We start from the raw sequence: 27,180 nt of genomic DNA on the forward strand, positions 1-27,180 counted from the left end.
ATTCGGCCAGTGGCGCTCGCGACGTGATGGCGTGTCTAACATTATTACGGACTAGTGGTTTATTTTTATTGTTATTCTTAATAACAAACGCCTATGCAGTGTTCCAACCTTGGATATTCGCAGTGAGTGTGAACAAAAGCAGGTGTGCCGATGAAAAATGTGTTCTAAATTTGAATTTGGAAGTTTCGAACGTGGAATCGTGGTCGTTAACCCGAGAGCCGGCGGTTCGCGGTGCGCTCTGCAATCCTACCATCACCAAGGATGTTCTAGACACTGAATTAATTGTTCAGAAGAATGATAGAATGTTTTTCTGCGCCAAAGTAGGCGAGCAGTGGCTTCACCAAGGAGTCGATTTATATTTGGACGGTGACGTCATAGGAATCAGGTATGTTGGTTATGGTTACGCCCCGTGGTTTTGCTTCGCTGGTTCGCGATTTAAGCGTGAACTGAAAAATATAACCCTTTATCGTTAGGTATTAAGTTTGTTTTTGCTGTGGGTAGGTGGAAAAAATATGTCAAAAAAATGTGAATCAAACTGAAAAAGAATGCACCGATTTGACATACAAATAATTCGAAAAATCCGACAATAATAACACTTATCATTTGGAACCTCTCATGTTTGATAAGGGTTACGTTCAAAACTTGATAATTTGTACAGTATCAACCGTGTGTGTATGAAATATTGACTCTAAATATACAAATATTTAACTGTGATACCCTGATAAGCAGTAAGTATATTTTTTTTATTGGAATATTATCAATATTACAGTTTCGAAGTACATCTGCCAAAGTCAAATAAAACATACTGGCCGCTATTATTAAAAAAACAAAAAAATGCTTTCGAATTTGAATTTAGAAATTACATTGTATGCAAAAGATTGTGTGCAAAGTTGACTTATGATAATTTATTTTTTCCGTCAGAAGCACGTTATATTGATTTCGACCTTCACGTGTGAGTCATAAGAGCTAATTTAATTTACACGTGTTACTGTCGCCGTGTTGAAAGCGGTTTTTTGTGATGTTATGTAATGTCTATGGTCTGGTGATTCCCATAGAATGTTTTTTTTTTTTCTTTTTTCGTTTAAAACTTATGTAAATAAGTGAAAGAAAATTACTTTATAAGGTTTTTTAAATTAAAAACTCTTTTGAAAATAGGTAATAGGTATAACCTATGTAATTTACAATAAGTAACAGTTATATTATAAATTACTATTTTTTACCTTATTTACCTACATTATTATGATTTCACAGTTCAGGTTCTCTTAAAAATAGAAATTTTCTTTCAGCTTTTTAAAATTGAATGTTATACGATTATCACTAAATTAAAATTTTTTATAGGAATACACATATTATTCTATTCTTGTCGGGGTATTTCCATACATTTTTTGCCTTGTGTATGTTTAAAATCTGACAATTACGAAGAAAAAGTGCTGCCTCATTTTTAACCCCCGACGCAAAGACGACGGGATGTTATAAGTTTGACGTGTCTGTCTGTTTGTCTGTCTGTGGCATCGTAGCTCCCGAACGGATGAACCGATTTAGATTTAGTTTTTTTTTGTCTGAAAACTGAGTTAGTCGGGAGTGTTCTTAGCCATGTTTCATGAAAATCGGTCTACTATGTTGCGGTCGGGGGTTTTTTCAAAATTAAAAAAAAAATGTTATACGATTATCACTAACTTGAGTATAAGAATATACAAATTTTATTATATTTTTGTCGGGAAATTTCCATACATTTTTTTCCTTGTGTAATTGTGTATGTTAAAATCTGACAATTAAGAAGAAAAAGTGCTGCCTCATTTTTTTTTACCATCTTATAGCACACTATTGTGCATTAATATTCACCAACATTATTTTTATTTATTCAAGCATTTATAACAAGTATAAAACAAATAGTTTTAATATTTATAGACAAATATTTGAGACAAACAACAAAACTAATATGTATAATCCCCGCAAGTATTTTATTATGTACATTTAACTGTATCCATTGTTCATGTTATGGGGTACACATGACTGTGATACGCTTTGAATACATAGGTAGTATATTAATTAATTCGTTGTTTTCCTGTACTTTGTTACACTTTAATTATTTTCGTGTTGAGGTCAGATTATCATACATCAACAATTTTACGTTTCGTAAATTTAATGGAAAAACTTGAAGTTTAGTATGACGTAGTTTTATTTTTTTTTTTTTTTGTTTACGGTTTTTCAGCAGAGCGTTGTAGTTTATGTTTTATTTTTGTCCAAATTGTAACATTTCTACTAGAAAGTAGATATCTTAAGGGATTGGCATTGTATCCATGATACATATATTTTTCTTAAATTTTACTAGACTACTTCGATCATAGGCGAAAAAAAAAACAAAAAAGTTTGAATTTTAGATAATTATTTAGAGCCTTGGCGCCATCTATGTGTAGTGTAGGTAGTGTATGCGCGTTCTTAGGCGGTCGCATTTTAATGTATGGGATGGTATGTTCTTCTTATATATAATCTGTGTCAAAACGTAGGTATAATTAATCGAAAAACTATTTATCAGTACAATTAGTGATTTTTAGCGAAGTAGTTCATTTCAGGGATGTAACGGATGTGTTTTTATTTGAATTTGTTTAACGGAAGCAGAAAACCGGAACCAGAAGAAGTTATAGATGTTAAAATCGAAAAGAAATATAACATAAATCAAAATTAATTAAATTACCTAGAACTTTTAGGTGTTTACTGTTCAGCCTGTAATCAGCAGTTTGTAACAGGGATGTAACGGATGTGGTTTTCCAGAAGCGGAAGTTATAGATGTTAAAAACGAAATGAAAAAATACCACATAGGTATAACATAAACCAAAACTAATTAAATTACCTAGAACTTTTAGGTGTTTACTGTTCAGCCTGTAATCAGCAGTTTGTAATCAGCCTTAAAGGCCCACTTAGGTTTTAAAAACGAAAAGAAAAGTAACCTGATATTTTATCTTAAGTATATCATTCATTACAATCCAAAAATTTTAATCACCTTGAACTTTAAGATTGTTTGTTGTTTAGGTAATCACTAAAAATCACATAAGAATCCTTTTAAACCTTTATTATGCCGTAAAAGGTTTTAGAAACGAAAAGAAAACTTACTCGTAGGTAGTATAATACAATCCAAAACTAACCAGTAAAAATTATATGTGTAATTGTTAGCACACAATTAAATTTTTAAATTAAATGGAGTGATTGTAAAAGAAGTAAACTGTATTTAATAAACAAATCTAAGGGGAGCTTCTAAGGGGATCGTAGATAAGCCCTGCACCACTGAATAGTTGTTCACTCGCTACTAACTAGGTGGACAGGACAAATATTGGCGCGCAATGGAATGAAGCGATTAATGTTTAGTATCGCAGCACGTGGCAAGCGGAGAGATGAGCGAATGATAGGTATAGACCTGTTGGTCTTTGATGTACGCCGCTCATGTCCCACCGTCGCGCTAGGTTCCGACATCCGTTATAACTTCCGTTTGAAAAATAACAGAACCGGAACAGAAGCGGATGTGTAAAACAAAACGGAAGTTCCGCAGTAACGGAAGCAGAAGCAGAACTCCGTTACATCCCTGGTTTGTAATCAGCCTTTAAGCCCACTTAGGTTTTAAAAACGAAAAGAAAAGTTACCTGATATTCTATCTTAAGTATATCATTACAATCCAAAATTTAAATCACCTTGAACTTTAAGATGTGTAGTTGTTTACTCACTAAAAATCATATAAGAATCCTTTTAAACCTTTATTATGCCGTAAAAGGTTTTAGTTCATTTCTTGTCAGGTCGAAACTTCAGAGGGTCATCTGTACCTACTGAAAAAACCGGCCAAGAGCGTGTCGGGCCACGCTCAGTGTAGGGTTCCGTAGTCTTCCGTATTTTTCTCAAAAACTACGGAACCTATCAAGTTCAAAACAATTTTCCTAGAAAGTCTTTATAAAGTTCTACTTTTGTGATTTTTTTCATATTTTTTATTAAACATATGGTTCAAAAGTTAGAGGGGGGGGGACTTTTTTTTCCTTTAGCAGCGATTATTTCCGAAAATATTAATATTATCAAAAAATGATCTAAGTAAACCCTTATTCATTTTTAAATACCTATCCAATATATCACACGTTGGGGTTGGAATGAAAACAAATATCAGCCTCCACTTTACATGTAAGGGGGGTACCCTAATAAAACATTTTTTTCCATTTTTTATTTTTGCACTTTGTCGGCGTGATTGATATACATATTGGTACCAAATTTCAGCTTTCTAGTGCTAACGGTTACTGAGATTATCCGCGGACGGACGGACGGACGGACGGAGGGACAGACGGACATGGCGAAACTATAAGGGTTCCTAGTTGACTACGGAACCCTAAAAACGTCGTACGATACACGTGCGAAAAGGAAATTCGTGACTGGTGTCGATTTAAAATACTCCCTTCTCTTTTCCGCACGTGTATCATAATGTACTGTACAATTTTGCGTTAGTATCTTTTAATCCTGTATATCGCAACATAGTTGTGCAATAATTGCAATATGATTGGTCTGCGTCTGCGCACGATCCGCCCACGTGCCGTTGGCAGATAACCAGACGCTTCACAGACGATGTTTACTTTTAGATTTTTGCCGTCATATTTTACAGTCAGAGTCATACTTTATACTTTTTAGACTTCGTCTTTTACATTAAGTTTTTATACATACAGACATATTTCTTTATTTTAAAATCATGATATCACGTCAATACACATTTTGAAACAAATAAATTTGTTATACAATGGGGCAAAGTTGTATTTTAACGCCGAGTGGAGTTATGATAGTATGTAATACGGTGGCGCTAAAAATCAAGGTTTGATTCTTATCATCAGTGGAGTTATGATAGTATGTAATATGGCGCTAAAAATCAAGGTACGAAGTGAAAATATAACACAAAACTTTTCCCTCACTTGGTGTGGCCTAGTGAAAAGTATATATAACTCAAATTGACTCGGTGAAAAAGGGCACAAGTCCCACCTCGGACTTGTGACCTTTTTCACCGAGTCAATTTGAGTTATACCCTTTTTCACTAGGCCCACAGATTATTTATTAAATTCTATATACACAAATAATCCTTGCATTTGGTAAATAGATAATAGAATTAAAATTCCTTAAATATAATATATATAACATACCTAATCGGATTTCTTTCTGCTTTTAGTTTTAGGTAATTGCTAAATACTTGTTAAAATCAGTGCGATATCTTACTAATTACTGATAATTGATATAAATGGATATATAGTTTTTTATATTTTGCGATATTAATGATTGTTATCGAGGTTTGTAAGTATTTTAAATTACCACCAACTGACGTGACAAATAAAATGTTAAGTACATAACTATATTTAGAGGATACGGGAAGGCCTTATTTTACTTTAGAATGCACAAAATAATGTAAAATTTATATTAAAAAAAACCGACAAAGTAGACCGATTTAAATCAAACATGGCTAAGAACACTCGACTAATCCAGCTTTTAAACAAAAAAAAAGAAATCTAAATCGGTTCATCCGTCCGAAAGCTACGATGCCACAGACACACACACACACACGCACGCACGCACGCACGCCCTCACGCACGCACGCAGACACATCAAACTTATAACACCCCGTCGTTTATGCGACGGGGGTTGAAAAATATTCCAAATAAATTTAAAAATCTAACGTAAACAGAAGTTTGAAGGCTCTTTTTAAAGCTCACGCACTATATTTCATGTGTGATTATTAGGTCAAGTTATAAGCGAAACTATAACACGACAACACTACGGCCCCACCCTTCAATCACTTATGTTTCATGCTCATTGTTACTAGAACCAACTGGTTCACTCTGGGTGGATATCGACCAGTCGCGCTCAATGTTTGGGTGGTTCCCTTCTGCATATATTAACGGATATATTTAAGTATAGATGTATTCCGAAATGGTTTTCATTCGTATTTTACACGCCAGCCTTACGTCATGGGGGGCCGATTTTTGAGTCTCACGGCGTTCGAATTCAGAAAATTGTCACTAAAAAATAATACGCAATTCACCGTTTTCAACCGGTATTTTAGTGACAGTGAGACTCAAAAATCGGCCCCCTGGTCTGAACAAATCTGAAAAATTAATAAATCTTAGTAATTCAGAACGTTTGCCGACCTTACAAATAAAAGTCTGAATCGGATGAATCTGAGGAATTCATATTCTGAAATCAAAACAGAATGTGTTTTGACTTTTGACAACAGCTACAAAGTGGAAAAAAAAAATGGAACTATTTTTTTATCATAGCAACATTTAACTGTTCTCATAAGCCCGCTCCAGACTATGCGCGCGCGTCAGTGGCGCGTTGCCGCGAACGAGAGTGTGGAGCATTCTGCGTATCGAATCCACACTCGCGTGCGGGCTATAGAAAATTGACAAAATAGTTGCCACGTGCAAAATGGTCGACGGTGGCGCCCCTATTATTAGGGTTCCGTAGTCAACTAGGAACCCTTATAGTTTCGCCATGTCTGTCTGTCTGTCTGTCCGTCCGTCCGTCCGTCCGTCCGCGGATAATCTCAGTAACCGTAAGCACTAGAAAGCTAAAATTTGGTACCAATATGTATATAAATTACGCCAACAAAGTGCAAAAATAAAAAATGAAAAAAAAAGTTTTATTAGGGAACCCCGCCTACATGTAAAGTGGGGGCTGATATTTTTTTTCATTCCAACCCCAACGTGTGATATATTGTTGGATAGGTATTTTAAAATGAATAAGGGTTTACTCAGATCGTTTTTTGATAATATTAATATTTTCGGAAATAATCGCTCCTAAAGGAAAAAAAGTGCGTCCCCCCCCCTCTAACTTTTGAACCATATGTTTAAAAAATATAAAAAAAAATCACAAAAGTAGAACTTTATAAAGACTTTCTAGGAAAATTGTTTTGAACTCGATAGGTTCAGTAGTTTTTGAGAAAAATACGGAAAACTACGGAACCCTACACTGAGCGTGGCCCGACACGCTCTTGGCCGGTCTTTTTTATTCTACTCTTTTTGCCAGGCCGTAGGTAAATTGTGTCGAATGAATTCCGTGCACACATTTAGATTTTTCCAGATTATGAATTTCTCAGACTCGGACCGATTCAGACTCTGTTGACTAAAAGGAGCGTTTTAGCATTAAGACTGCATTTTATTTACTTCTTTATCTATTGTTTTGTCGTGCACTCTACAATAAAGAGTGCTTGTACACATTTTATACCCAATTAACAAACAAAGACAACTAATTTAACCATTCATTTGCTCATACCCATTATCCCATTAACGTCACAATACAATCTAATATTACATTCAGAAATCGGCCAAGAGCATGTCGGGCCACGCTCAGTGTAGGGTTCCGTAGTTTTCCGTATTTTTCTCAAAAACTACTGAACCTATCAAGTTCAAAACAATTTTTCTAGAAAGTCTTTATAAAGTTCTACCTTTGTAATTTTTTTCACATTTAATTTTTAAAAGTTAGAAGGAGGGGGGGGGGGGGGCACTTTTTTACTTTAGGAGCGATTATTTCCGAAAATATGAATATTATCAAAAAACGATTTTAATAAACCCTTACTTATTCCTTTCTAAATACCTATCCAACAATATATCACACGTTAGGATTGCAATGAACAAAAAAATCACTGCCCACTTTACGTGGGGGGCACTTTGTCGGCGTGATTGATATACATATTGGTACCAAATTTCAGCTTTCTAGTGATAACGGTCACTGAGATTATCCGCGGACGGACGGACGGACAGACATGGCGAAACTATAAGGGTTCCTAGTTGACTACGGAACCCTAAAAACACACTATAATGAACACGCCATCAGATATATCTGACCTACCAAAGCTCTTACAAATATCGAAACAACTGACAATAGAGGCGCGTTCCGATATGTGTGAGAACTTTGGCAGCTCCGATATCAAAGACATTATATAACTCCGTATAGACGGATAAAGTCTAAGAAAACAACGTAAGTACCTCAAAGCCATAGAGAAAAAGGTACGGTGGCCTAGATGGCGTTACACTTTTGGAGAACGCTCCGCTAGATGGCGCTAATATTAATATTTGACATTTTAACACATATCAAGCTAAGAATATGGACCAAAATTTCAAAACTGAGGTTCAAAAGTTTCAAGCCTGTGTCGAGAGATGGCAGTCTGCACTGTGATTACACATTTTACTTTGACAGTCAGATATCGAAACAATTGACAATAGAGGCGTGTTCCGAATGTTCCGTTATTTGTGAGAACTTTGGCAGCTCCGATATATTTGATGGCGAACATATATAAACTTGTTAACCTGTTTCCATTCGTTCAATACGTCGAAGGTGAACGAAACATAAATTCGTTCAGTACCCATTGTGTTGGATCTGAATAGGCTTTTTGAAGGAAAAACGAATAAATTATGCAGAATTATTGCTGAGATTTTGCTTAATTTATTAATAAATTCTTATTACTCTATTGTCTATGTTTTAGTACTAAATGGGACGTTTTAGTTTTAGTGCACTTTTTATTTGTATTTTAATGTTGTTTCTACTTTGAAATATTGAGATTCGAGGTTTTCATTTTAGTTTGTATAATGGTTACGAAAAACGTATGGAATATTTAGAACGCTTTTCTTACACGTACGTATACATACATAAGTATTCCTGAGATTCCTGGGTAAGAACACGAAAGATTGAGTGTATAGACTGCCATCTCTTGACACAGGATTAAAACTTTTGAACCTCAGGCATATATTTATCATCAGGCATATATCAGCATATCCATATCCAATTATCCATACTAATATTATAAATGGGAAAGTGTGTATGTCTGTTTGTTTGTCCGCCTTTCACGGCCAAACGGAGAGACGAATTGACGTGATTTTTTAAGGGGAGATAGTTGAAGGGATGGAGAGTGACATAGGCTACTTTTTGTCTCTTTCTAACGCGAGCGAAGCCGCGGGCAAAAGCTTGTATCATATATTCTTAACTTGGTCAGTGTTAAAATTATCAAATCAAAATTAGCGCTATCTAGCCGTGAATCAACCAACCAAAGGTGTAGCGCCATCTAGACGACAATACATTTTTCTTGATGGTTCAGAGGTACGTTTTTTTTTTTAAACTTTATCTATCTAAACGGAGTTAATATGTCTTTCGTAGAAATAATATATAAAAAATAGTGCGCTTCAAACTACAGTGCCCTAGTTTTATTTTGTACACATATTTAGGTATTTTTAGACTTACATAATGCTATTTTCACTGATTAGATTAGATTAGATTTCTTTATTTCATGATAAAAATTACACTATAAATTTGTTACATGCCAAAGTTATGTTTATCTTCTCATCATGATCGTCGAAAATTACATTATAAATTGAAAATAATAAAATGAATATTTTCTCCCAATAAGGATCGTCATTTACAAATAGAAATACATAAAACACAATAAAATTAAGAAATGAAATTAAATCCGAAGTCAGTGTAATCAAATGCATGCTATCACAAATTCAATTCCATGTACTCATTTACAGAGTACAGAGGGTTATCTAACAAAAGGTTTCTCAATTTGCGCTTAAATGCTTCGTCATATGGCTCATTCCTAAGATCGGCAGGTAAGTGTTCGTAGTAAGTAGGGCCGATGACACGCGGGTTCTTTCTTGAAAGTACCATGCGACGGGGGACTGTTCTCAGACGGCCTGTAGCTCGAAGCTGTTTGCCCGGACAGGCAACGCGAGCAAATTGAGATATGTTTTGCCTAACAAATAACAGTATATCAAACATATATTGTGCGTAGTGCGTCATTATATGTTGAGAAATAAAGAGCTCTCTGCAAGGGTGCCTGTCTCTTACTCCAGCAAGTATACGTATTGCACGTTTCTGCATTATAAGGACTCTTATTGTATCTGATGAGTTTCCCCAGAGCAGCGATCCGTATGCCATAATAGAGTGGAAATGCGCAAAGTACACCTGCTTTAAGGCTTCTGCGGAGATAAGAGGCTTCAGTTTCCTCAACGCAAACGACGCACCACCCAATCGATCACAAAGATTGTCAACATGGCACTTCCAATTCAGAGTGTTGTCTATCAGGAACCCTAAAAACTTACTCTGTTCGCACACGGGCATCGGAAAATTAGCCATGCATGATGGTGGTTGTACCTTTCGACCGGAAAATAACATTATATTTGATTTAGAAAAATTGAGTAAGAGACCATTTGCTGAAAACCATGCCTGCAATTGGTGGCAAGCATCATTAATTTTTAAAGCCAACTGGTCATAAGTACTTGCACCAACTAATACATTCGTGTCATCCGCAAACAATACAGGCAAGCCAGCTCCAATATTCGATGGTAGGTCGTTCACAAATAACAAAAATAAGGTATTTCCGAGGGACGAACCCTGAGGAATACCAATATTTATGCATCCCACATCAGACTGGATTGACTTGCCGTCATTGAGTAATTTCACGACTTGCTTGCGGTCTGACAGGAATGAGGTATACAGTTCATGGGCAGTGCCTGTGATTCCATACATTTTCAATTTTTCCAGGAGTAATTCGTGGCTAATGACGTCAAATGCCTTTGACAAGTGGCACAGTATTGCGGCAATCTTATCCTTATCGTCTAACCCTGTCATTATAGAATCGAATATCTTATACGTCGCGGTGGTTGTTGACATTTTTTGTCGGTATGCAAATTGGTTTTCCGTAAGTAGGTTATTCTATTCTATATGACTCATAAGGTGAGACGACAGGACCGATTCTACCATTTTAGAGATTGTGGGTACTATTGTAATAGGCCTATAGTTGTTGACGTCACACCTGTCACCCTTTCCCTTGAACACTGGACAGACTCTCGTGTTTTTCAGCACGTCAGGATACGTGCCAGTTTCAAAAATAATGTTTATGAGAGTGACAAGTATGTCGCCAACAACAGGCCACAAACATAAAATAATTTTCGGCGAAATGTCAAAAGCATCGACAGTGTTCTCTTTTTTCAGCATCGAATGTAAGGTCCTGGTCAACAGATCACGGGTAACGACTGGCAGTGTGTACGAAGGAGGATCATATGTAGAGATCACTGTAGTACTATTGCGAAATACTAGTACTCATGAGTCAAAATACTCTTGTAATACTCATTAAGAAACATTACACGCTTCAAACCCGTCTAAATATCTCTTTTACTTTCGACTTTATTAGTTTTCCCTTATAGTTGAAGTTCTAATACAAATGCGTTCAATTGACGGTATGTGCTGCCAAAATTTTCCGACGAGTGACGTCATGTGATGACGTCATTCGAATATGTCGCTATGCTATATCGGTCGTGGGTCGTGGGGGGGGGGGGGGGGGGTCGATTTTTATCGTCGATCAATTTCGTGAATTTCGTTCAACAATATATTTTTTATACTACGTCGGCGGCAAACAAGCATACGGTCCGCCTGATGGATAGCGGTCATCGTAACCTATGGACGCCTGCAACTCAACCAACACCACTGCAATATCACCACCATTATCGATTTAAATTCTATATATGAGCACTATGAGCTAAATCATATTCATATTCATATTCATTTATTCATAAAATTAACAATTTTACATGTCAAAGTTAAAGTTAAATTATCATCATAGTTAGGGTACAATACAATATTACATTTTAAAAATAGAAAATACTCTCAAATAAATTCAATAATTAATTTAAAAAAGAAAACCTAAAACTAAAACTATATTAAGGAAATCTAAAACTATATTTAAAATACTGGCCGTTATGTTTCAATAACCTAACCACAAAATTAAAATTATAAAAAACCCCCGACCGTGACATAGTGGACCGATTTTCATGAAACATGTCTAAGAACGTCCGACTAACTCAGCTTTCAAACAAAAAAAACTAAATCGAAATTTGTTCATCCGTTCGGGAGCTACGATGCCACAGACAGACACACACACACACAGACAGACAAACAAACAAACAGACAGACAGACACGTCAAACTTATAACACCCCGTCGTTTTTCGGGGGTTAAAAATAGAATTTCGTCGTTTTCGACCATAGAGGAATAAGTAAGGGAAGAGTTGTAACTCCATACATCAGTAAATGCGAGTTATTTGTAGTGACATCTATCGTCATTCACTCGTCAATCACGCGCCAACTAGCGTAAATTATCAGTACTGCTACTCGACACTAGGTGCCGACAGTGTTGCGTCTGCCAAAAATGTAATATTAAAACAGTTTATACCTTGTATTATAAGGTGAAGTAATTGAAAGCAAAGTACTGATTAATACTATTGTAATATTAGCTAAAAATTGTTGAGCAATAGACTTTTTGTTCGTCGTGACATCTATTGACAAGTAGCAGTACTGATAATTTACGCTAGTTGGCGCGTGATTGACGAGTGAATGACGATAGATGTCACTACAAATAACTCGCATTTACTGATGTATGGAGTTACAACTCTTCCCATACTTATTCCTCTATGTTTTCGACAGACTTTCGAACGGCGAATTCGTGCGTTCCAAATCGAAAAATCTGTACCCAGTGACGTCACGTGATGACGTCATTCGGACATGTCGCTATAACGGTCTTGCTCAGCTGACGCATAACTCAATTTTAAGAGGTTATAATTTTCGTTTTTATTAACATTTTTAACGAGTTTTTTAATGTTTCAGTTTAATTGTGCCAAGGTTTTTTAGGATACTTCTAAATGGTTTTGAAAAGTGCCTAGCATATTGCATAATATCTAATTTTTCCCCTCACTAGCTCGGAAACACGTGTTTTGTCCTTTAATACCAGTGGGTAAAACCGCATTTTATCCACTAGTGGGTAAAGTAATTTGACCTTGAATAAAGTCAAATTAACTGCTTTAAATTTGATAAAAGTAGGTAAATCTAGTAATAAAGATGATTTACCACCTGTGGAACTACTGGAAGCAGTGATTAAACGCATTTTTTGCGTTGTAGTTTCCTCGACATAGTGAGGGGAAAAGTTTTGTGTTACACTCGGGTGCAAATGTATTTTACTTCTCGTGTGTTAAAAAAACTCGCAAGTTCAGGATTCTATTCTCGAACCACTCGCTTCGCTCGTGGTTCAACTATAGAATCCTTTCACTTGCTCGTTTTTCAATTCCACACTCGGCGTTAAAATACAACTTTGCCCCTTTGTATAACAAATAACTATTATTAGAGTTTGTTAAAGTTATGAAATAGTTTTTTGTTTTTCTGTAATCTTATTTACCTAGAGATCGTCATCTCACACCAATGATTGACATATCCCGATAGTATCTTGCTTGTATTATTGATATTGTAATACTATTTATACAAAGCTATTATATTAACAGCTATATTTTATAGTAACAGTAAAGTTTATATTACGTACGCTAGTATCAATACTAATATTATAAATGGGAAAGTGTGTGTGTCTGTTTGTCCGTTTTTCACGGCAAAACGGAGCGACGAATTGACGTGATTTTTTAAGTGGAGATAGTTGAAGGGATGGAGAGTGACATGGGCTACTTTTGGTCTCTTTCTAACCCCCCACTTTCCTAATATGGGGGTTGGAAGTTTGTACGGAGTAATCCGCAATTTTGGAATTTAACGCGAGCGAAGTCGCGGGCAAAAGCTAGTATCTTTAAAATTCGGAAAGTCTAGCTACGATAATACGATATTACCACAGAGAACCTCCTATAGAGTAGAAATCTTGTATATTTTGTTCGCGATACGAGTCACCAGTGTTTGGGGTGCGAGGAGCGGGCGGGGAATGTGTTAAGCGCGCTGTGATTGGCCGTTTCAAGGACGGCGGGCAGTCGCGCCAGATGAAAAGGGACAGAAGTATGACTGTCCCTCTACTGACGCGTAAGTGGCCAATGTAAGTTGACCTATGCCGGCTCTGAATAAATTATAAATATGACTTATTTGTGGAATGTAATGCCGTCTGTTTTTAAATTTGAGCTTCTTGTTACCTTTCCACACCATTTCACACTACAGGTGGACATCTTTAAGGCATCAAAATACCCTTTTCCAATTTTTTAGTGCGAAAAACACGCGCTGCTTTCGGGTCTGTTACTTGGTCGATACTGATCGGGCACGGCGAGCGCCCGCGCTTATATCAGTGCAAATACTAGGAAGGCTGGCGACCGCGAGTCGTCTTGTAATGGATGTCTATAGGGGTTGGTCTGTGGATATTACAGTATAACCAGGGTGGCTAGCCGAATGGCACAATCGCTCACGAAACGCTCACGAAACGAAGCGCTAGTAGATATCTATCTCTATCGCGCTTGCGTATTGGCGCGACAGAGCCAGCGGCGTATCGCTTTCGTTTGGCGTCGGAGAAATGCCATTCGGCTTAGGGTGTGCAAACCGGTTAACCGAAAAACCGGTTACCCGAGACTTTTTGGCCTCTGTTAAAAACCGGTTTTTATAGTCCCTAACCGGTTAATAACCGAAACTGTATTTATTTCTCAAAATTTGGAAAATTAGGCATTAAAAGGTTCAAAAATACGTAATTATTTAAAGTTTTGTAATAATAAAGATTTATTCATTACTTTTCATTGACTTTATTAGTATCTGTAATGATTTTATTTTAAAAATTAGTGCCTAGTCTACTCAATTATACATTTTATACAATACAGTAGAGTCCGGTTAGTATATTACGACTCGGCATAGAGCTAACGTCCAACCTCTTACAACGACATAAGCACAGGTATTTATTTGGTTTTTGTATGTGATAGTATGAAAGTACATCTGTTTATTACGACTCCGATTTTAACGACCAGCCGCTTTTTACGACACATTTTACACAGAATCCGTCCGTCAAGTCCGGTTGCAACGACGAGCGACAACGTTTTTAGTTTTACTAGTAAATTGAGGAAACAAAGCTACTTCCACCCGAGCACGGCCCCCTGTCTTGCCTACAACAAGTAGCAAGATTACATTGTGGCCACGTAACTTTTTGAAGTATTGCTTTTAAAATTTTAACATTTTGTTCGCCTCGGGTCTAACCTTTTTGTATTTTTCGATTGCGTATAAACTAGCTTTACTTACAAATGATGAGCAAGCGCGCATACTAAAAAAAAAGGACTTTTCTAACTAAACAAGTCACAATAAAATAAGGTATTAATACTATGATAATAATACCCTGTAAATAGACCTATTGATTGAAATGTTTTAGTAATAGAGATGTAGATATTACTTTTAATTAAAATAAATTAAATTCGTTTTGTACGACATCCGGTTAGTACGACGTAATATCAGCGGTCCCTTGAGCGTCGTTGTAACCGGAGTCTACCGTATATTTCAAACTATATTTTTTTAAAGAAAGGTAAAATGGAGATCTTGGTTTTCTTACATCAATTGCTTGTATTACTAGGGGCGCTGGGAGCTGTAGACCTTCGCGACATGCCTAGAAAACGCAAAACTTTCAATTTCAATTCAAACCACACAAGCCTTTTTTTAGCAATTTCCGCATTTACCAAATTTCCAAAAACTGGATAAAAATTATCTTCATCGTGCAAGTAATACCTCCCACGATATCATCAACATCAGAATTCTTAAAGGTAATGGTAATTATTGCGTAGTACGGCCATTTACTAAAAATCCTCAAAACCGGTTAATAACCGGTTAACCGGTTTTGAAGGAAAAGTCTCGGTTATTAACCGGTTTTTTAAGTTAACCGGTTTTTGCATACCCTAATTCGGCTACGCACCCTGGGGCGGCTCACTCCGCGATTCTATCGCCGCGCTACAAGGACATGCTGGCGGCCGCGAGTTCGCGGCCTAATCAGGGGTGGCGCGTGTTCTCACGGAACGCACGTTAGCACTTTCTAATGTTACTTTACGTCACGAGTTTTTTTTAAAGTTCATATGCGATGTCCGCGTGTGGAATGGCTAATAATGCTTAGTTAATAGATATCATGAATAAAATAAATACCATAGGACATGTTTACACAGATCTACTATTGATTAAGGCCCCGAAAAGATTGAATAAGGCTTGTGATATTGGAACTTAAACAAAAATTTATAAATACTATATATTTATACCTAGAAAGTACCCAAGACTTGAATATAATAGTATAACATTTTATCTGAGTATTAAATCGTTTTAATCCGTAGGCAACCCTATCATCCGACGCTGCGCACGTGCGGCTCGTTTCTTTGTTAGAATTTTGTAGGCATTTAAAAAGGCAGCATGTCGTGAACATCAAAGCAGTGGGCCTTCTGTACTTGTACTATTATATATTCTGTGGTATAACAAAGAGTACTATCGTACAGTATGGCCACTCCCGCTCCCCGCTGAAAGTGCCGCCCACCCCCTCTCGGTTACCTCAAAGTTACCGCCTGTCAGAAACGCGAACAGTCGACCTGTCATATTTCACTCATACAAGCATAGTACGCGTTCACCTACACGAGCTTAGACTGTGTGCTAGGAACGCGCCTCTTTCATATACGACCGGTCTGGCGCAGTCGGTAGGCCCTGCCTGCTACGCCGCGGTCCCGGGTTCGAATCCCGGTAAGGGCATTTATTTGTGTGATGAGCACTGATATTTGTTCCTGAGTCATGGATGTTTTCTATGTATATAAGTATTTATATATTATATATATCGTTGCCTGAGTACCCACAACACAAGCCTTCTTGAGCTTACCGTGGGCCTCAGTCAATCTGTGTAAGAATGTCCTATAATATTTATTTATTTTTCTACTCCCGAACTGTTATTCGTCATTTACAGGGTCGTGCATAGATCTTTAAAACCCTACATAAAGGTCTATACCCCAAAGCCAGCGTCCGCCGGCTTTCCGCGCATGCGCGCAGTATCGAAAAAACTGAAAACGCATTGTTTGGCTCTGTAACCATGGCAACGCCTTATAATGACACTGCGCGAGTGCTCGGAAAGGCTGGGCAGCCGAGCTGACAGTGCAAACCTTTGCGTCAAAATACAGGAAGCAGTGTGAATTTCACGAAAGTTATTCAAGAAAACTATTAAAAACTAAGTGCATGGTCGTAGAAAAAGTATTGTATGCAACGGTGTTTAACTGAGTCAAAAAATACTCGTGGCGTCTCAATAACAATTTTCGGCTTCGCCTCAAATTGTTACCCACGCCACTCGTCTTTTTTGACCTCCTTTAAACGCCTGTTGCATAAAATACTATTATTTATTTATTATTTATATATTTGATCGCCAGCGTCCGAGGTAATAGAATCTGTAGGATATCGATTCGTTCGATCATTGTCCGGTGATGAAGTGCAAAAATGTTCGATCCGCTGTACTGTACTCCTTCATCATTCATTCATTCATTTATTCATTCATTCCATTCATTCATTCATTCATCGATTTCAGATCGATTTGTTTACCTACATGAAAGGTGAAGCTTTAGCTGTTTCTGAGAAGTACATTACGAATGTTAACAACTTACAGGGGGGTTACCATGACGTGCTAAAGCCGTTCAGTTTAGGTTGAGAGAGAGGGACGGAGCTATGTAACTGCTATAGCTGTGTCCCTTTCTCTCAACCTAAACTGAACGTCTTTAGTACGTCATGGTAACCCCCCTGGCCAAGGTGAAGTACGACTGTATGTGTTTATACGAGTATGTCCATTGTTAAGACGATACAGGAGGGGTCAATTCTCCATACAAACGCTCTCTACTATTTCCTCCCTTTTTTTGACGGAGTGGGAATGCAGTTACGCACGATGTGTGGGACTCGCCGTTTCTTTCCCCTCCCCTAGCGAGAGGGGGGAAACTTGGCCCTACCCACTAAACCCACTCCGGCGTTTCATCATCTTTGCCGTTAGTGAGGGCGCGTCGGGATCGATATGTATGTTCATCATGTCACCACGGAACTATTTCCTCCCTGGTTTTTGAAGATAGAGCAATGATTTTTTCAACACAGATTATTATTATTTTTATCTGTGCCAGACCGTTTTGACATTCTTATTTTTAAAGACGCTAGAGCCCATCAAAAATTTCCAAAAACGGCCTTTTCTGAATACCGGTTTTTGTATGGGACTCTTCTGAAAACCGTTTTCACATAACGTTTTTTCGAAATAACGCTAGGCTTTGTGCCAGTAACGGAGTCTTGTCTGACAGCTTTGTTTACCAGACATATGAAAGTCGAGTTTCAGCCATTTCGCGAACGGGCCAAGGCGACGTAATGTAAACACGTGTTCATTGTTAACTTCCGGAGTTTATGGGCTACAGCTGTAGCAGAATAGACCTACATTATGAATTTCCTTTTCGTACGTGTATCGTACGACGTTTTTCAGTAATATATGGCCCTTTGAACCACTTTAAAATCACTGTCAATAGAAATTGTCAACAATGTAAACAAATAAAACCATTATATACAATATCAATATTTGAGCACAATTTTATTATTTTAAAGGTTGAGGATCATAATGTGATATGAATTGATTAAATAACTCATGGATTTAGCCAGTATCTGATGAGTTAGAATGGAAATCAAAGACATTTAGACTACAAGGTTTGTTTACATTGTTCACAAATTATTGACGGCGACTTTATGCACAAGTGCGATAAGCCGATAAAATAGTACAATGTGTACTGAAAATAGTGAAAATAATAATATACCTACAATATATATGGTCAAAAACGGTTGCAACAAAAATCGGTGCTTGTTCTGCTAGGGTTTGCGATTTGAATAGGATTTACTAAGAACATTTTTTAATACTGATAAATTCATAATTAGGTGTCCTTTAATATCTACAGGAAATGTGCATAAATAAATTGTAAATATTTGTGTATTCTTATAATAAGACGTAAGTAACATACAATAATAAAAAGCATAGGTTAAGTACTTTCTTTTCTAAACCATAAATCAGAAAGATAAGTTTCTGATAGATTTCTTAATCGATTTGTTCAATGTGGCAGTCAAGTTCGTAAAAGTTTTAGGTAGGTACAGTGTGCTGCACAAGTGCATGACGAAGTTATCAATGCATTCATTCATAATTTCTCCACGTAATTTCGCAGCTGTACATGAGCGTAGTGAGTGATTCATGTATAATAATTGAATCATCACTTAAAATTGTTATTTACGATTAATTTCTGTTCATAAGCAAGATAAGCCTACACGTGGATTCTTTACCAAAGAAGTTTTATTAGATAAGTCTGCGCATCAGTCATGATAAGTTCGATTTATGATAAACAACAGTAGATATGGAAATGACCTTGATAAAATTTGTAGGTTTATAGTTTAGTGTACAATGTAAAATATTTAGATTTAGATTATTTACTTTTAATATACCTGGGGCCCGTTTCTCGAAAGGTACAAGCCTTGTATTACAAGTGCGCGAACTGTCAAATCGTATGGGTTGTCATGGAAACACACTTGTAATACAAGGCTTGTACCTTTCGAGAAACGGGCCACAGTTCGTAAATCGAGAGTACTAGTTCGCTAGTATTGTAGAAATAAGTATTGTACCTACTAATATGAACTTTATTCCTCAAAATTAAAAAAAAATTGCAATCAATCTAAAAGTTTTGAGTTTTTTTGGTCACGGATTGATTTGTAATAATGTTTTACAGCTTCTATTATTCCATCGGTACCAAATCTTAGTCAAAATCAAAACAAATGTCCTGTCAAAAAAGGCAATTAATAAAACACAACTAATCAAATATACAGCTTTCTCAAACAAACAAGTAAATAACAGTTCGAAGCCTAGCTATGATAATATAGTATAATTTAATAAATCATTTTCTAACAGTAAGCAAATACTCGAAAGGCGTGTGTAAACTAAACATATGATTTGGTTAAATATGTGTACACAACGTTGATCAAATAAAGATTTTCCGTGTTTTTGACGACGCAAAAACGACGGGGTGTTATAAGTTTGACGTGTATGTCTGTGTGTATGTCTGTCTGTCTGTGTGTGTGTCTGTCTGTGGCATCGTAGCTCTCGAACGGATGAACCGATTTAGATTTAGTTTTTTTTCATTGAAAGCTGAGTTAGTCGGGAGTGTTCTTAGCCATGTTTCATGAAAAATCGGTCTACTATGTCGCGGTCGGGGTTTATTCAAAATTTTAATTTCAGGACACGTCAAATAAATATTTGGGGACACCCTACACAGATTAACCTAGCCCCAAACTAAGCAAAGCTTATAGGTTGGGTGCTATAATAGGCGAAGATGTACATATTATGTACCTATATGAGGTACAGCGGAGCAAATCTCGACTGGGGGTCAATTGTAACTAATCCATTTTTTTTTATTATAACACTGCTGTCGTGTTCTACATGTATCCACTGAACACGCCTACCATATATAACCGGTTGACACTCTATTTAATACTGAAAACATGGAAAAATGGACCAGTTACATTTGTCCCCCAGTCGAGTTTTACCCCGCTATACCTTAGATAAATACATACGTATATACATAGAAAACATCCATGACTCAGTAACAATCTGTGTTCATCACACAAATAAATGCCCTTACCGGGATTCGAACCCGGGACCGCGGCTTAGCAGGCAGGGTCACTAACGACCTCAGACGAAGGATACTATAGACTAGACGCAAGCGTACACCCGTAAGGGACAGATATAGAATAATGGAGCGAATTTAAGAATCACTTTAAAAATGGCTGACAGTTTACCATAAACAACCTACGTAATTTGGGCGGATAATAAGCTTGACAAGTCACGTCCTTATTGTTTGCCACAAACTCGTTTGTGGCAACGGCGGAAAAGTGAAACTATGACAAAGACAAAAAATAACATTTTGCTCTCTGTCACTCTTATTATAATTTGTATGTGACCATCTCGTTCGGTAGTGGTATTATTATTTGGCTGTTAGGGTTTGCAAAAACCGGTTAACTTTAAAAACCGGTTAATAACCGAACCTATACCTTCAAAACCGGTTAACCGGTTTTTAACCGGTTTTGCGGATTTTTAGTAAATTACCGTACTACGCAATAATATTACCATTACCTTCAAGAATTCTGTTGTTTATGATGTCTTAGCAGGTATTACTTGCACGATGAAGATCATTTTTATCCCATTTTTGGAAATTTTGTAAAATGCAGAAGTTGCCATAAAGGACTTGAGTGCCCATAGTGTATATGGCGCTTTAAACTGTCAAGCTTTACTGTGATAATCACTTTAAGTATTTGTCAGTTTTGCGTTTTCTAATCATGTCGCGGAGGTCTACAGCTCCCAGAGCCACTAGTAATACAAGAAATTAACGTAAGAAAACCAAGATCTTCATTTTCCCTTTATTTTAAAAATATAATTTGAAATACACAGAAGAGTCCGGTTATAACGACGCCCAAGGGACCGCTGATATTATGTCGTACAAAACGAAATTCATTTCGGTTTAAAGATATGTCATTTTTAGTATGCGTGCTTGCTCATCACCGGCAAATTACTGTCGTATATCGTAATAATAAATAGTTGCATTCCTTGAACCTCGATTTACGTAATTAATATGACAATCGATTTTTTTTATTAAGTAAAACTAGTTCATACGCAATCGAAAAATAAAAAGTGGGTTCTATTTAGAGCTTATAAGATTAGACCCCAGGCGAACCAATTGTTAAAATTATTAAAATCAATGCTCCAAAAAGTCACATGGCCACAATCTCATCTTGCTACTTGTAGGCAAGACAGGGGGCCGTGCTTGGGGCGGAAATAGCTTTGTTTCCTCAATTTACTAGTAAAAACGTTGTCGCTCGTCGTTGTAACCGGACTTGACGGACGGATTTTGCGTTAAATTACGTCGTAAAAAGCGGTTGGTCGTTAAAACCGGAGTCGTAATAAACGGATGTACTTTCATAATATTCCATATGAAAACCAAACAAATACCTGTGCTTCCGTTATTCGGTTATTGTAAGCGGTTGGACGTTAGATATATGCATGCGGAGTCGTAATACTAATTAACCGGACTTTACTGTATAAAATGTATATTTGAGTGGACTTGGGACTATTGTTTAATCTTCACGTTTAGTTAGATTACAAAATCATGATCATACTATGACTACTTTAAGAAATTCAGTGCAGGTGCGTAATGTTGTCAATGAAAAGTAGTTAAATAAATAAATCTTTATTGTTACAAAACATTGAAGAATTATGCACTTTTGACCCTTTTTTATGCCTAATTTGGTCATTTTGGGAAATAAATATAGTTTCGGTTATTAACCGGTTAGAGACTATGAAAACCGGTTTTTAACCGAGGCTAAAAAGTCTCGGTTAACCGGTTTTTCGGTTAACCGGTTAACCGGTTTGCATACCCTATTGGCTGTCTAGTCTATAGTATCCTTTGTTTAAGCTAACGACAGTAGGTACCGACTACGCCAGACCGCTCCTCAAATCCAAATCCCAGAGTCTACTTCTAACGACACCCTCGAGAGGAATTATAACCTAACAACAAAATTAAAATTTTGAAAAAACCCCCGACCGCGACATAGTAGACCGATTTTCATGAAACATGGCTAAGAACACTCCCGACTTACTCAGCTTTCAGACAAAAAAAACTAAATCCAAATCGTTTCATCCGTGCGGGAGCTACGATGCCACAGACAGACACACACACAGACAGACAAACAGACAGACAGACACATACACACAGACAGACACGTCAAACTTATAACCAGAGATCGGATTTTTGTGCGTCATCTCATACCAAAAGTCATTAAAAATTAAAATTTTGAAAAAAAACTAAATCTAAATCGGTTCATCCGTAGACAAACAGACAGACAGACAGACAGACACGTCAAACTTATAACACCCCTCCGTTTTTGCGTCGGGGGTTAAAAATGACGTAAGTCACTAAGAATGTCGCAAATCCGTCCGATCTCTGCTTATAACATCCCGACGTTTTTGCGTCGGTGGTTAAAAATGGTTGTTAGGGAGGGGGGAGGGGGTGCTACTGCTAACAAACTACTGCAAAATTGATGGTAGCCGGCAAATGCCAACCAAGGTTGCCTAATGGACTGGGCAGGAATCTATTAATGTGGTCACGCGAGAGCCATAAGTAATAAATTTATTGCTTACTTTAGTAAATAGGGGATTAGGGATTTCTGTCGTAATATTCGTGTGAGGGAATTCAAAAGTTATGAATGTTATGATGATGGAAGAACAGAGCTTGCCGGATCTTGCATCCGTCAACATCATCACTTAAAGATGGTTCTTAGGCGGTTTAATTGACACCAAAGTTTCCTGGAGAGGTTGGTTCTAGAGTTTGCATTATCCGACGGATTTTTAATATTCGAATAATTCGGATAATACAATTTTTATTATTCGAATATTCGAATAATTCGGATAATTTCGGATAATTTATTAAATGGAACAAAATTAATGTTACAGGTGCGTATAAGCGTGGAATTGATAACGGCTGAGATAGATGAGCGCCATAATGCGAAATTTACCTACATTTTTATTTATTTTTTGCGTAAATCAGCAAACTGTAGAAATTAAAACACACCTAGCTCTCTATCTTTAGTTCTATGACTAGAATCTTGCAATCAGATAGTGAGCTGTCGATATAAGACAGTTAGTAGTAGTGATTAGTTAGGTGTTAGGTATAACGAGAAGTTTTTCTGACAACACCTTTACCTTGGAAATGGATGGTAGAGAGAATGGCTTGTGTAGAGTGGAACGTGAGACAACATCATTGGATATGATGATGGTTATAGGCGATACAGCGTTGTCATATTATCCGTTCCGATATCGGATATAGGAAGGATGTCAAAGGCAAAAATCAAAGATGTTGCCTTGAATGATTTCGAGAATGTATAGGAGTCGGTCCTTCGCTCGATCGGATCGGATACTCATCTTATCTTAAATCTGCGGGGCCCTTCCGGATACACTTCGACCCATCGGGATCTTTTGTGCAATTACCCTCTTAGATCTTAAGATCCTTCAGCTATTCAGGAGCTTCTTGACCATCTCCACGTATCGGATGATGAGGCTTATGGGTAGCTCTCTGATGTTCTTTGGTACTAGGTAGCCTGCTCCAAAGTTCTTCATTCTTTGTCTGGCGAGGGCGTGACATTCACACATTAGATGTCTGACGGTCTCTTCCTCTTCGCCGCACATGCGACAATCTGTGTAGTCAGCGTGTCCCATCTTGGCCAACATTCCTTTGATCCCGTAATGGCCTGTGAACACCCCCGTTATAATTTGGAGTTGTCTTTTGCCTAGCTTTCCTAGCTTTTTGCTCCATCCAGATTCTACCCTCCGCATAAAGAGCTTTGAATGCTTCAGACCTACCAGGGCATCCCACTCTTTTTGGTGATTAGCCTTTGTATGGTCCTTCATAGCCGTTTTAATGGTTCCTTGTGACGTTGTCTTCCGACCTGGCCTTGGCAAGTTCATCAGCATTTTCATTGCCAATGAAGCCTTCGTGCCCCGGTATCCATACCAGTTGGATCTTGTTTTGCCTTCCAAGCTTGTTAAGAGCTTGGATGCCGTTTAATACCAGTCAAGAGTCACCTCTGGGCGATGTGAAGGCTTTGAGTGCCGCCTGACTGTCGCTGAGTATATAGATATTCTTTCCTTGGGTTTGTCTAACTATATTCTTATGTACACAGGTAATTTAATAAAACACCGTGAATATTCGCAACAGACTGATTTATTTGACAAGTAACGGTACTCAATAAGTTTTATACATTGGGAGCATAGATGGCGCTAGCAGTAACGAATCAACGATAATTAACATTTTGATATACATACCAATACCCCCACTTATCAAAATAAGCTAAATTCTTATACATGGATACACATCCAAACAAAAAAATCTTAACTACAAAAAAATCCCATACATAATTGGGTAAATGAGATAAATCTACAAAGGAACAATACCAATCATTTTCATGAACTTGTAGTGTTTAACAGAACACAAACCTTTGGTAAGTACGTCAGCAGGCATTTCCTCTGTAGGTATATACTTAATATTCACATAGTTACACTTAACAACATCTCTAATATAGTGATAGCGTACATCTATATGTTTTGATCTATTGTGACTTTGACAACTAGATGCTAATTTCAAAGCACTCTGATTATCACAATTTAAATTAATTACATGATATTCACCTATAATTTCATGTAATAAGTTTCTTAAGTAGACAGCTTCTCTAGAAGCTTCTGACAAAGCTGTGTACTCCGATTCTGTACTTGAAAGGCTAACAGTCTTCTGCTTTCTGCTTTGCCAAGAAACAGCTGATCCAGACATAACAAAACAGAAACCAGTATAAGACTTCCTGTCTATAGCATCACTTGCCCAGTCACTGTCTACAAAACCTTGCAAATCACAATTATTATTACTGTACCTCAAACAATAGGTTTTTGTACACTGTAAGTATCTTAAAATTCGTTTTGCATAATTATAATGTTCATTGGTATAACAATTATTAAATTGGCTTAGATAGCTTACCGCATATGCTATGTCTGGCCTTGTTAAGACCGCCAAGTACATCAAACTTCCTATTAACTTTTGGTAAGGCACATTAGGTAAACTTCCTTCAGCTTTTTCCAAATTTAACTTAGGCTCAATAGGAGTAGTTTGCAGTTTACATTCTGACATCTGAAATTTACATACTAACTGTTCAATATAATGTTCTTGATCTACAGTTATTACATCTTTATTTTTATTTAAATTTATTCTCATGCCAAGATACTGTCTTACAGGGCCTAGGTCCTTTAACTTAAACTGTGAACTTAATACATTTTTCAATTTTTCAGTCTCACTATCACTGTTTGAAAAAATCAGAAAATCATCTACATAGAGCCCGACAATTATCTTAACTTTCCCAGTAGTTTTTGCAAACAAACACGGTTCATACTGACTGTTTTTAAAGCCCAATTTACAAAGACAATCTTTAACCCTCTCATACCAGGCTAGAGAAGACTGCTTTAACCCGTAAATAGCTCTCTTAAGTTTTAACACTTTTCCCCCACTTTTGTTTGCAAAACCTTCAGGAATTGACATGTATATGTTTTCTTTGAGAAAACCATTTAAGAAAGCTGTAGTAACATCTAAATGCGTTATACTCATTCCTAACTTTACACTAAGAGCAAATAACAATCTCAAAGTTGAATGACGCACAACAGGTGAAAAAGTGTCTGTATAGTCAACACCAGGCTTTTGCGTAAAGCCTTTGGCCACGAGCCTCGCACGATAACGCACATTATTGTCCACATCACTTTTTTTATTAAAGACCCACCGACACTTCACTATCGACACATTACCGGGGTTCTCGACAAGCTCCCACGCATCATTGTCCTCGAACGACTGCAGTTCGTCAGATATGGCGCGTCTCCACTGCTCCTTCTCTGGCCCCTCAAGAGCCTCCGAGTATGTGATCTCCTCTGAAGCTGGAACAGTACTGGGAAGACACATGTTGCCAAATCCATACCTATCAGGCTGCTTTCTGACACGCTTGCTTCTCGGTTCAGGTGTCGATGTACTCTGGACTGTTGGTTCTGGCTCCTCACTTGACGTTGGCTCAGTCAAAGTCTCATTACCATCAGCGTATACTGAAGAATCTGAAGAGAGTTCAGAATGCTCCTCATCTGGAACATTAGGATGCATATCCCCCACTGAAACGCTGCTCTTCTCCTCCACACTGCTTGTCTGCGCCTCCTCATTAGGTATCCAAAGAGCCAAGTCCTCACCAGCGTCGCTCCCATCCATTTCACCTTCCATCACAATGACATCTCTGCTGGTAATAATGGTTTTCTTGGAGGGATTGTACAATCTGTAACCCTTCACTGTCTCTCCATATCCCACTAATATGTGTTTTGCTGCTTTCTTGTCCCACTTCAAGCGCTTTTCTTTTGGGATATGAACCATCGCCTTACTACCAAACAGTCTTATATGGCTTAAATCAGGTTTTGAACCATACCACAATTCAAACGGAGTTTTATCCAATCCCGACACAATGGACCTGTTTTTCAGATAAACTGCGGTGCTGGCCGCCTCTGCCCAAAATCTCTTGTCGAGCTTTGCATCATATAAGAGACATCTAGCTTTCTCTACGATACTGCGATTAGACCGTTCTGGAATTGAATTTTGTTCTGGTGTGTAGCTATTTGTGGTCTGATGTATGATGCCCGCATTCTTGAGATAAGTTCCAAACTCACGGTTGCAGTACTCCAAACCTTGATCCGTGTGAAATATCTTAATTTTCTTGCCTTGCTGGTTCTCTACTAGTACTTTAAATTCCTTGAATTTGCTAAAAGCTTC

General features: G+C 37.3%; 1 protein-coding gene across 2 annotated transcripts in view; it reads left to right on the forward strand.

Annotated features, from left to right (window-relative positions):
• Positions 1-27,180, forward strand: part of LOC125239739 (unextended protein-like) — an 86,942-nt gene continuing 59,762 nt past the window's right edge. For both annotated transcript variants that reach the window (XM_048147386.1, XM_048147387.1), the window contains exon 1: positions 1-385. In XM_048147386.1, coding sequence (XP_048003343.1) covers positions 27-385 — 359 coding nt within the window. In that variant the 5' untranslated portion in view covers positions 1-26. The remainder of the gene's footprint in view (positions 386-27,180) is intronic.

The sequence above is a fragment of the Leguminivora glycinivorella genome, chromosome 26 (assembly GCF_023078275.1).
Source record: "Leguminivora glycinivorella isolate SPB_JAAS2020 chromosome 26, LegGlyc_1.1, whole genome shotgun sequence".
NCBI lineage: Eukaryota > Metazoa > Arthropoda > Insecta > Lepidoptera > Tortricidae > Leguminivora > Leguminivora glycinivorella.